This window comes from Rattus norvegicus, chromosome 9 (assembly GCF_036323735.1).
Source record: "Rattus norvegicus strain BN/NHsdMcwi chromosome 9, GRCr8, whole genome shotgun sequence".
Taxonomy (NCBI): Eukaryota; Metazoa; Chordata; class Mammalia; order Rodentia; family Muridae; genus Rattus; species Rattus norvegicus.
The window spans coordinates 82042237-82054502 of NC_086027.1; the positions used below are offsets into that span (position 1 = coordinate 82042237).

At 44.0% G+C, this 12266-nt stretch overlaps 1 protein-coding gene and 1 long non-coding RNA gene across 5 annotated transcripts; one reads left to right on the forward strand and one right to left on the reverse strand.

Annotated features, from left to right (window-relative positions):
• Nucleotides 1-1432: 1432 nt before the first annotated feature.
• On the reverse strand, nucleotides 1433-2042 carry Tnp1 (transition protein 1). Its single transcript, NM_017056.2, has 2 exons — nucleotides 1887-2042; nucleotides 1433-1688 (listed from the first exon to the last, which is right to left on the reverse strand). Exons 1-2 carry the CDS (start codon nucleotides 2023-2025, stop codon nucleotides 1660-1662), a joined length of 168 nt encoding a protein of 55 aa, NP_058752.1. The 5' UTR covers nucleotides 2026-2042; the 3' UTR covers nucleotides 1433-1659.
• Nucleotides 2043-2111: 69 nt separating this feature from the next.
• On the forward strand, nucleotides 2112-10905 carry LOC102548134 (uncharacterized). 4 transcript variants are annotated; one of them, XR_594445.4, is made up of 5 exons: nucleotides 2112-2258; nucleotides 4176-4236; nucleotides 4938-8601; nucleotides 9815-10141; nucleotides 10725-10905. It is a non-coding gene; the product is annotated as an uncharacterized LOC102548134 (long non-coding RNA). The 4 variants fall into 4 exon arrangements; XR_357120.5 differs by lacking the exon at nucleotides 4938-8601 and having other exon boundaries at nucleotides 2140-2258; XR_005489199.1 differs by lacking the exon at nucleotides 4938-8601 and having other exon boundaries at nucleotides 2244-2258; nucleotides 4157-4236.
• The last annotated feature ends 1361 nt before the right edge of the window (nucleotides 10906-12266 follow it).

Genomic DNA, 12266 nt, shown 5'->3' on the forward strand with positions numbered 1-12266 from the left:
AGGCCTCACCCTCCTCTCTTGCGAGACACAAAGGCCTTCTGTGACTCAAGCAGGCCATGGTGCTCTCTGCCTGGTGGTTGTATTGCCCAACTTGCTGGGGAGTGAATGATGTGGTTTCTGTTCAGTCCCTGAGGCAAGCTTCTAGCTAAACCTACACACTATTTTATCCCATTATAGACCTCTGGGTGGAGATTAAGGTTCATCTGGTCCCTTTTGATGCCCCGGGTAGCTGTTCGTGCATGGTTCTGACTCGGTAGAACAGGTGACAAAGCTCAGAGAAGTTGAGCAATTTGTCAAGTGGTCAGGAGAAATCTATGGTAAAGTAGCCTGGTGCTGAAGCTTAGTACTTGAATCAGCTGGTCTGGGTGTCTCTACCTGGGGAGAAATAACATGTTGCTCTGTATGGTCACTGTCTAGACATCACAGCATGACTAAGAAAGCACTGGAATTGCTTATCCGTTAGCACAGGCAGGCATGGTGCTGGAGATCAGGACAGGACTGGACTTGGTATCCCTCACATCAAGTTCCAATGACACACAAGCCACACCTAATTCTTTCCAAACATCTATAGGGGCCATTCTCATTCGAACTGGCCTATCCAAAGAACCCAAGTGTAGATATTACCTTCCAGAAAAGGGGAAAGGGGAGGGCATGGTGAGGAAACACTGGACCAAGATAAACTATTCCATACATAGTTTAGCACTCCATTTCTTGAACAGCAAAGCCATTGTGATGCGCCATATGGCATATGTAGCCTGAGACCTTTATACAGGGGTGGCTCAGTTGGTGACCAATTTTATAAAAAAGCACCAGAGACCGTGGCTTATAGTTTGATGGAAATGGGGCATGGGAAGTGAGATACCCTTAGTGCCAGGGCCTTCCCCTTGGACATGCCAACCAATATGTAAAGGGAACCTGGAACTGCTCTTCTGATTAATACTGCATTCAGAATCAGGGCATGCTCAGCATGGCAGCTTTAAGCTGATCTAGGTGCTAACCTTCCTGTTGACTCCAGAGATACTCCACCCACGGTCCTTGAAGGATGTTACAGTAAAGACCAAACATCACCCAGTATGAGGCTGTTCCAGTTGCCCTAAAGCATGTTCCCTAAGTAGGGGAAGAGGGATGGATGAATGTTCTGAGCCAACAGACTTTCTCACCACTGGGTGGGTTCTGGCTAGCCCCTCTGTCCATACCTACCTACCAAGTCTGTTAGGCTTGCTGTATACAATCAGAAGTTGACTTTCAGCACACAGGGCATTCCACTAAGCATCCACCCAGACCCAGAATACCAGCTCTCTCTGGAGGACCACATTCTGGGTAGGCTCGGTTGGAACATACTTCAAAGTGTAATTCAAGATGAACCAGACGGAGGGTCATAAAGGTTTTTCTTCCAACCCTGCTTAAGTCCACAAACAAAAACCAGAGACCATTTCAGTTTTCACAATTTTATTTTGTTTTCAAAATTGTTATTGAGATGTTGGGGAGAAACAGCCAACATATACATTCCGAATTTCGTCACAACTGGCATTTTACCCACTCTGATAGGATCTTTCTCTGGCTTTGGTCTAACTTCAGATCTCTCTGGCAGTCCCCCTCTGATGTCTTGTTGCTGCCTGGTGTAGTTTGAAGACCACCAGGCTAGAGCTCATTGCCGCATTACAAGTGGGATCGGTAATTGCGACTTGCTGTGGGGAAGGACAGATTTACAACAAGGACACCCATTAGAACACAGCCATCAGAATCCTTAGCCCTAAGAATTCAGCCCCTAGAACGCTGGCATCTCAGGCTGAGATTGCTGGTTACTACTGAGGTTGGCCTCCATGAGGGTGGCTGGGAGAGCATGTCCTGGAATCTGACTGCTCTCCCGCTCGCCCTGCACTTACCATCATCGCCCCGTTTCCTACTCTTCAGGCTGCTCTTCCGGTATTTTCTCTTGCTTCCTCCTCTCTTGACGCCCTTGTGAGGAGCTCGGTTCTTGCCTCTCCTCATGCCATGAGTCTTTAGTTTGCGGCTGGTCGACATTGTAATTTCTGCCAAAATGAGGGGCTTTGCAAGGCCGGCAGGGCCAGTAGTCCATGTATTTAAGGCCTTAGCCATTGTGACCGAAAAGGGGCGTGGCTTAGCAGCTGGGTGGGGCTCTCTTGTGACGTCACTACATACATACATACACCTAGGTGGTACAGAAGAAATAAGGAAGCAGTCCCTTCAGTGCTGGTCTGGTCCCCATTTTAGGTTAAAGACGGCTTTTCAGACAGGTATTAAACATCTAACTCCCATTCCTGTACTAGGCCTGTGAAGTGCTTTACCAGTGGTCATTAATTAAAGTATATTTGTTTGTAGAGAACTTAAAAGTCACTGAGTGTAGATATTTGTATGTGTGCATGTGTAAGTCTCAACAGTATCCTCAGGAAGCAAATGTTTTTCCATAAGCACTTGAGTCTAGGAGAGCTGGTCAAAAATAGGAAGTTTCGGTCCCAATCTTTATTACATTTTTGATACCAGGGACAGGGTTAAGTTTTAGTTTGCTTCATGTGTTTTGGGATCTTTGTTGATATTCCTAGCTTCTACTGCTACAAACCATTAGAGCCAGAACCCTGGCAGATGTGACAGATATCTCCAAAGATTGCCACCTGTCATTTTGGGAGCCTGGAATGCAAAATCTGTTAAGTTTTGGTCACAAATTTATTGCTTACATAGGATATGTATATCACATGTTTGGACACTAGGGAATTGACCTAAAGACATAGCTTAGAGACAGAAATCCTGTGTGTGCAGCCAAATAGTGGGTGGAGCTTTGAGACTCTTCTGGAAGAGTTGGGAGGCGGGGAAGGATTGTGGGCCCTAAAGGAGATAGGAACTCTACAGGAAGACCAACAGAGTCAACTAACCTAGACCTTAGGGGCTCTCAGAGACTGAACCACCAACCAAAGAGCTAGACCTAGCCCCAGTCCTCCCCCAGATGTAGCAGGTGTGCAGCTTGGTCTTTGTGAGGGTCCCAAACAATAAGAACAGGGCTATTCCAAAAGCTGTTGCCTATCTATGGGATATGTTCTAGCTGGGCTGCCTTATCTTGCTTCAATGGGAGAGGATGTGCCTATTTCCAACAGTGACTTGATGTGGCAGGGTGAGGGGAAACCTAGGGAGCCCCTACCCTCTCAAAGGACAAGGGGAAGGGGAAGGAATTTTTAGAGGAGGGGCAGTGAGTGGGGTGTGGTTAATAAAAGGTTAGTAAAATGAGAAAAAAAGTCCCGTGTGTGCATGGACCTTTTAGCCTAGTGGATGAAATCCATTATGCCAGTGGTCAGGAGACTACAGTGAGTCCCGTTCATGCTGTTGAGTGAGTGATTGAGAGATAACCTCTATACCAAGGCAGTGCATTGTTCAGGAGAAAGTATTTTATAGTGGCTTAGCTGTGGGAGTGAAGGGGATGTTTTGGTTGAGGTAGAGAGCTAGACAAGGACTGAATCTTGGAGATGGATGTAGGAGATGAGGACAGATAGTGTCAGGGAGTGCTCTGTTTCTGTGTAATGCAGCTGTATGGATGCTTGAGGTTCCAGGATCAGCCTGGGCTTTTGAATGTGGGTTTGAAGTGCTTTTGCGACTTCTAAATAGAGGAACCGAGCAATGACTATTGAGTATATGAACAAGCAAGTCTTCACAGTCAACATTTTGGCCTTTATAACTCATATCAAGTTCATTAATAGATTTCAATAGACACTGAAAGTTCATTCTCTCTTCACCACCATTATCCTTTTTCAAGAACTGAGCAGACACATAGGAGGCTATTGAAATCTATTAATGAACTGGTGGAGTAGAAAAAAGGATGTAGTTCAACAACTTGCCTCATATTTCTCATGTTTATAGGTAAAAATGATAGGATGTTTTGAGTGCCAGATTCCTCCCATGATTTTGTAGCTTTTCCCTGGTAACTTCAGGTCATCATGACAGCCTCTTTACATTCTTAGCACTTCCTGGTGCACTTGAAGATGGTTTGGCAACTGCTTTTCTCCCAACCATCATCATATAAAGGATCCCTTCCACACTAACCAAAAAGACTCCTTAAGAATGGATTTACTGATTCCTTGGTGACTTTCACTCCCACAGAGAGGGTAAAGCTGCCCTTTTGCATCTCAAACTCCTCTGTTCATTTCAGCCACTTCTTCCTCTTACAGACCCATGAGAACACACATCCCCAAGAAATCCAGGACTTAGCTTGCTACTTAGATCTTGGTGGTAAGTGATTCTGCCATAGAATGGGGTCTCAATGAGCCTTTGTTTCCACATTTGATAAGAGAATAGAATTTAATTTGCTTAAGTAACCCTATTTCTCCCACTTCTCTAATCTAAGGAAGATTTACCCCACTTTTCACATGCTTGTTGCCCTTTGACCTTTATTCAAAGTCTACTATCCTGTAACATTGCCCTTCAGATTGAGGCAACAAACTATGTGAAAGCCCATTTTGTATCTGGATTGCTCTGTGGTGTTGGTGTGGTGTTAAGTTGGTTTCAACAGAAGACAGTCCATCTTGGTTCTGGTACTGGTTGGATTTCTCAAGACTCATCTCTATTGTTCTAAAATAAGCAGGCTGCATTAGGTGACTGGGTGGTCTCTGAGATGAGTTGGCAACCATGGTGGTCCTCTCAGAGTTACCAACACTTTCCCATAGCAAATGTTCTCCCCCAACTGTGGCTGTCTTTATTCTACACCTTGCCTTATCCAATGGAACTCAGGTTTTGTTCCTTTTTTTAAGTTTCTGATGAACAAAAGGAAGTAGTTTCTAGTAGTAGTTGGTAGAATGTGGGGTGGTGGTGGCAGGGAGATGGCCTTTGTTGAAAAGGGATGTGTATCCTTTTCATGGAATTATTAGGTGAATAGACCTTCTCTCTTGAACTGGTCAGATGGAGAGATAATGTAATATCTTATCTCCTATAAGGAGAGTTTCCAACTTCTACCTCCATAGAGGCTGTTCTGCTCAAGGTGAGTTGAGATCGCAGTGGGGAAAGCAAATGAATTTCAGAGCTGGTGAAGAAGAAACAGAAAGGTCCCAGGTTCAATTGTACTCCTGCCATCCTACCGAGAACCATGAGGCACAGAGAGCCATTTGTGGAGAAGCACATCACAGGCTAGGCAAGGTTTGGTCTGGGGGTCTGAGGGTTGGCTCTTATATCATACCCCCTGGGCTGGACAGAGTAAGGTTGTACATCAATCCCTTTTGAGCTCTTTCTGCCCCAGTGGAAATGAGCCAGCCAAAGGCAGCTTAGAGACCAGTGAACTCACCCCTGACCCTTAGCAGGTTCAGAGAAAAACACCCATCCCATTAAGAACCATCTGTTAGCTCCGTGTGCTCACTGTCTCTTTACTTTGGCTTCTGCTGTCTAATTTTGGTGTGGAAACAGAATGGACTTTTGCCTGAGCTGCTTCAAGTAAAGCCACAGAGGAAGAGCCTGGTAGATCTGTTCCTTCCACACCTTGGCTTGTCCTTTGGGATTCAGCTTTTGTGCCTTTTATTTCTGGGAGATAGAAGGAAATAGCTTCTGATAGTTATTGGAGAAGGGTGAGGGCAAGAGGGGGGGAGAAAGAGATTAATTTCCACAGGTGGGTGGATGGCATGGTAGTCCTTAATTACACTGTAGTTCAGGGGTTTAAGGCCTTTTCTCTCACTGGCTCTGTTCTTAGAAAGGACAAGTTCAGAGTCTTACTGTTGTGACAGGCATATCCCCAGTTGGATCCTCTCTGACCTCTGAACTCTACTGATTTTCATTAGGACTCCAACAGGCATCTTCACAGGGATGGATCTACCCAGCAAGTTAGGACTTGGAGTTTATTAAGAGGGAGAATAGAAAAGTTTCAGACAGTCCTTACACATGGGTGGTGACTAAGTTTGAGATCCTCTCTGAAATCTAAGTTTTTCCAGATGTTGACTTCAGCTGGGGAGAGGGGACCTTCTATTCTGCTCACGTGTACGTCCTGTCTGTGTACTGCTGCTGCTGTTTTTGTTCAAACATGTCATGGCCATTGGGGGAGAGGCTAGGGAAGGTGAAAACAGGTCAGGGTCAGAGCCTTCTGAGCCCAGAACATATCCAATATCTTAGGTAGACAATCTAGAGAGACCGGAGACCCAGAACAAATTGTGGTTTTCTGAGAGGAGGGGCTTTCACTCCGTTCACTTCAATCGCGAAATGCTGGAAATATTTTGGAACATGGGTTTTACAGATATTGTGTCCCACCCTCCCCTTCTTTTTTCCTGCCTGGCTCCCCTTCCATCTTTTCTACAGAATTCCCTCTGTCTTTCCACAAACATCTAGTAACATAGACATTGAACAGTTAAAAGGTAGGGGCTCAATATCTATGGGAGACCTTTTGTAAATCCTTGTCCTGCTTATTTTAGGGTCTTCTTTGTCTAAAGAAATGTACCTAAACAGTGGAAGGGACAAGGCTGTCTGACTCTTGCTGCTCTCAAGGCTAAAAACTGCCCATGGCTCCACAATGTTTCTTACTTGGCTTAAAAACATGTCCAGCCTTGACTCTACACTCTGCCTTTTCTCTCACATGTATGTTGGAACATAGTAGAAGAAACATGAAAGGAAAGAGCTGGGAAAAGTGGTCTTTCTGGTAGAGGCAGGCAATAAATCTGTTGGTCCTCCAGGGGAATAAATATCTGATTTATTTGGACTTCACTTTGCTTTCCCAGAAGCCATCACTAATAATAACCTGCATGGTATGGTTATACACAAAGCAAAGCCAAATTTCATGCTTCAGAAGGTCCCAGATAACATTGACCACTTTCCTGCCCCCACTAACCTTAGTCTGCATCTAAAGAATATACCAGTTGTCAGAATTCCTTGGCAATCTTTAGATTGAGGCAAAATTCAGGCCACATATTAGGCTGTCAGAAAGGCATGTTTTAAATTTCATATGTGTGTTACATTACCTACACATGTGACTGAGGAATGAATGTTTTAATCCATTTATCTACTGGAGCAGGGACATTTGAGTTGGGGGGGGTTTCTAGAGAACATAGCGAATAGACCCAGGATGAAGTTAACTTAGGCAAAGTCACAAATTATAAGCAAAGTCAGACACTATGCCTAGAATTGCTCATCCCCGTTCAGGCTTCCTGCCGCGGGCCACGATGCACAGTTGAACTTTCTTTTCTTTGTTCTTTCTCCTCATACCCCATGGATTTCCCTACTTCTTTATTCTCTTTATGTTCCAAGAACAATGTGCTGGGTTTCTTGCCTTCTAGAATTCATTCCACCACCCAAGGGACATCATTTACTATGAGAATTACCCCCACCCCCAAATATTTGCCACTAAGAAGGGAAAAGATTCAGAGGTTCCCCCATGTTGAGACAAATACCTTCATAATTGATATAAAGCACTGTGACCCCCAGGCTGGTGCTGGGGCATCAGGCAGAGGAGGTAACAAGTGGTTACACAACGCTTAACAGCAAGGATATATTCTAAGAAGCATCCTTAAGGGACCAAAAAATATCTTTATCACCATTACTACTGTATTTTTTTTTAAAAAAATCATTATAAAACATTCTGACCAGGCTTGGCTCAAGGGATGTCAGAGCTCAGTTTTGTTCTGAGGGACACAAGAGTATCTGTTTGCTTGTGGCTACAGAACGATGGAACTGACACTGTCACTACCCATGTTCTGGTAGAATTGTCATATGTGACAATCTCAGAACGATATGAAAAAGAACAGAGTAACTTTCCTGTCCTTTATGGTTGGAGGATTCAGCAGTAAGCAGAGGCGTGGAGTGCTTACATTTTACCCATGCCCCTCATGTCCCCGTGTTGGGAAAGCACATGTAACTTGCCTAGAAAAAGTTTAGGTTTTGAGGTAAGGACCAGAACCATACCCAGTTGTATTGGAATGCTGCAGTAGCTAGACTTTATTGTCAAGAAGCTCTGGACACAGAGCAGCCTTATTCTCATCAGAGTATGGAAATGTGAAGGGTAATGGTACAAGATGGCCTGGGTTCTGTTGGGGACTTTGTCGCAAGCAGAAATGTGTTTCCTCCAGAGTGCACTCTTCCACAATGGTATAGGGACATTTCCTTCATGCTGTAATGAAGCAAAGAAGAAGAAAAAACACTGAGCTTAAAACAGTTTCCTGATTAAAGTAGGAGAATCTAAAAACCTCTTCAGGTGACATGCAGGTGCTCTTGGCCTGTCTTAGTTGTCACTCTCTGTACCATCTGCTCCAGGAAGTGTCTGCCTCTCAAAGCCAATTGTATTTATTCATGGTATAAGACAAGTCCACTGGCTTTTTGTTTAAAAAAAATATCCAGTGACACCAGCAGCATGAACCTAGGGTTCCTCTGAGTCCTGGGCTCTTTGTGATGCATACAGCCCTTGCCTCCGGCACCTGCCCATCTCCTTGCTCAGCCCAGGCACTTTGTAGACATGTATGCATGTAGTGTACACATCACTCTCTCTCTTTCTTCCTGCCCCTTGCACTTCTTCCCCCCTTTCTGCTCTTCCGGGGGTTAAAACCCAAGGTTGCCAAGAATGAATGACAAGAGAAGTGTGGAGCTCCTGCCTTTGTCTTCCTTTGTAAAGAAATTCTAGACAACGCTTTCAAGGTTAGAGATTTATCTTAGGACCTCATTGCCAACTTGACCCTGGGTGCATTCTTGGACTCTCTCCTTTTCTTTCTTACAGTTATTAAGTCTGCAGTTGTGGTGCCCACCTTTACATGAGCATAACCGGTAGCCCATTTAGAGAATCCTTGTTATTTTTCTTTCAGTGCTGCTCAGGGAAATTTCCTGAAAACATGGCTAACTCTATAACTCTTTGGTTGAAGAAGTTCAGTAATTCCTAGCAGATGTAGTTCATATTCTTCATTTCTCCTTTCTACCTTCACTTCTGTAGCCAAATTATTTAACACAAGAAGAGTCAATAAGTGAATCTACTCATGGAAAAATCTGATTCTTAACACTCATTAAATAACTTATATAATCCAAAATCCAAGGATGCCACACTCGATGGCTTCACCACACATGAAATCTAAGTTCTCTTTTTTAAAAAAATGATTTTTTAAAGATTTATGTGTATTGAGTACACTGTCACTGTCTTCAGACACACCAGAAGAGGGCATTGGATCCCACTAGAGATGGCTGTGAGCCACATGTGGTTGCTGGGAATTGAACTCAAGACCTTTGGAAGAGCAGTCAGTACTCGTAACCACTGAATCATTTCTCCAGCTCCCAAAAGACCTCTTTAGGTCACATTTCATATTAGATTGTCCTGATTTTTTCTTTACATGATACCTTAGCTATTTGGCTTAAGCTTAAAGTTGTATCTCTGTGTTGTTTTTGGGAGAAACAGGGGTAGTTGACTTTTAATAAAGGTGCTGGCTTAGAGGTTTAGCCACCACACTGTTGGAGAAGGACTGGAGAAGGAGAGGGGAGACATTCTGGAAGGACATAGGGATACATTTACTACCTTGATATATGACAGTGTGGTCATTGGTTATATATAAATGTCAAAAGTTCTCAAATTGTTCCCTGGAAATATTGAAGTTCATATGTTGATTATACCTCAGGAGATACATTTTGAGAATTCAATGTTTTTCAAGTTCCCACTCAAGAACCTTCTAGAATCAAGACACTGACACCAATAGGGCATGCTTATCCAACATGCCAGACTTGTGCTCGAAAGGCACATGGGGATTTTACTTGGTTTAAATCATTCATATAAAGTTCTTATGTGAATACTGATTGAGTATCAAGTCAATTTAAGGAGGTCTCAAAAGTATTTGCTTGACTTTAATGAAATATCCCCATACTTTCCCAGCCACCCAAGCAAGCTTTCGTGCTGACTTTCGGCCATTGTGACAGTGCCTCTTCAGTCACCAGGCCCTCTCTGGGAGAGTCCGTGTCACAGTCACTTATAAAGGGAGGATGGCTGGGCTGCTTTGGACTGATGGACTTGGGGTGAGGGAAAGGGATGTCGGGAAGAGCAGCCATTGAACATTATTTCAACTGGAACCTCACTGCTGACCAGAGTTTGGGACCTCGAGAAGATGGCAAAAGTCTGTACATGTTGGTGTCCAAAATGTTACATGAAGGGTTTCCCAAAGAGATACAAAGCAAAGAAATCATGCCAGAAAAGGAAGAAAAGGTACTGATGACGCCTTCTCATTACAAAAGGGACTCTCAAAACTGTAGTTACCATCTTGGCTTGGCCAGTTCTCTAAAACAGGACACGTTTATCTGAAGTAGGCATGTCCAAACTGTATGACAGCTATGAACGTGCCCAAGGACATTTGTTGACAAATGCACCAGAATATCAAAATGTTAGACCCCCTTGCAAGCTTAGGGCATAAAGTAAGTCATTACGCAGCTTCCAAAATTCTGCCTTAGTTGCTTTTCCACCTGCTCCTCTACTTTAAACTGCACAACTCTTTTCCTACTTGTACACAAAGAACCAGATGCCTGTGTTTACTGTCATTGTGCTGTAAAGTCTCTCTCTCTCTCTCTCTCTCTCTCTCTCTCTCTCTCTCTCTCTCTCCCTCCCTCCCTCTCTCTTGTCCACTCAGTAGGAGACACTGTGTCATTGGCCCTACCTCTTTGAAGGTGGGCTCTGAAATTCTTTGAGACCTTGTCTTTGACGGGATTTCCAGATAACAGTGTTAGTAAGGTCCCTTTGAAGAACACAAAGCCCTTTCCAGTGTTCCCTGACAGCTCCTCATTTGTCTCCTCAGTGAGGTACACATTCTTTGGCTGAAGAAGCTGCTTGATACCATGAAGTACCAAGTTACATTTGTTCCCGTTGATTCAAAGAACACTGGTTCCCGCTGCAAGCCCAAGACCACCATAATCATCATTGAGCTTGCTACTCCACCCCAGGGTCTCTAAATAAAACCTCCTCTTTCTTGGAAAAAATGTTTTTGAGTGTAATTATTTAGTTAAGAAGTTATCTGTGGTCCCTGGAGCACCCATGATCCCCCCCTTTTAATGTAATAAGATAGTAGGGTGTGGTAGGTTGAGAGAGACGTGAGTCAGAGGAAATATGTCACTTTTTTCTTGTTTGGAAGGTTACTAATGAAATTCATAGTTGGGCTTTGGTTTGGAATAAGTTGAGATGCTCTCTGGCTCGGAAAAGGCCTTAGTTTGATAACCTCTATAAACTGGGCCAAAATACTGGGTAGTATGTGCTGGTGGAGGTGGTGTGAAACGGCTCCATCAGCTTACACTTCTAGTCATCTGTTGGCCGCAATGGAGAAGCATCTATTTCTAAGAACAAGCCATATCATTCCAACTCTAGTATAAGGATAAGAGCAAAGGTAGTTATCCTACAGCAATATGTGCCTGTTCAGAACATCTTTAAAGGGCAACATCCCCAAATGTCTCATAGTGTGCCCAGTTCTGATGCGTGTTGGGACAACTTGGGGATGAAATACAGATATGTGGTATTCTTCGTATAATTGAATCATGTGTGATTTACACAGAGCTAGCAGCTCTACCCCCAAGTCATTCCTCACAAACTGCAGACGTTGTTCTACACAGAGGACCTTCTTCAGGAGGGCATCGATGTGGCTTTGAAAAATTGGCAAGGCGTTTCAGGGAGGCGGTATAGCGTGTAAAGTGCTTGGTGTGTAAGCCCAACGATGAGCGTTCAGAACCCTAGAACTCAGGTAAAATGATGAGTGAGTGTGATGACCCAATTTTAATCCAACACATGAGAGGCAGAGACAAGGACTTTCCGGACCAAAGCTGGCTAACTGGACTAGCCTTGGGTACCAGCTGTGGGTGTCAGTGATAAGATAGATATCTGACATCAACCTCCGCCTCTGTACATCCACATACTATGCCTTACCATATATATATGGTATAATATATATATATATATTTTAATACACACACACACACACACACACACACACACACACACACACACACATCTTCCTCTCAAACCAGCAAGTCCAAAACTAATCTGTAAGTGTGAGGTCTCAGAAGTGGCTTTTCAAAACTCTTCCTTAGACTATGAAAGGTAGAGAAAGTGGCAAAGGTTAGATAGGTGCTGCCTCTTGGGGCTCGGCCGACTTAGGCGGTTCGCAGAGCCTAGGCTCAGTTTCCTAGGCTTCTCTGACGAGCACTTTTGCACTTTGGTCATCATATTTGGACTTGGCATGAGGTTGGGGAGAAATGGTGCTGTATTGTTTGAAGACTTTATGATAGAGTCTCTGGGCCCAATAGCAGAGAATCTTGGGGTGCAGTGTACTGGAATAGTACTATAGGAAAGT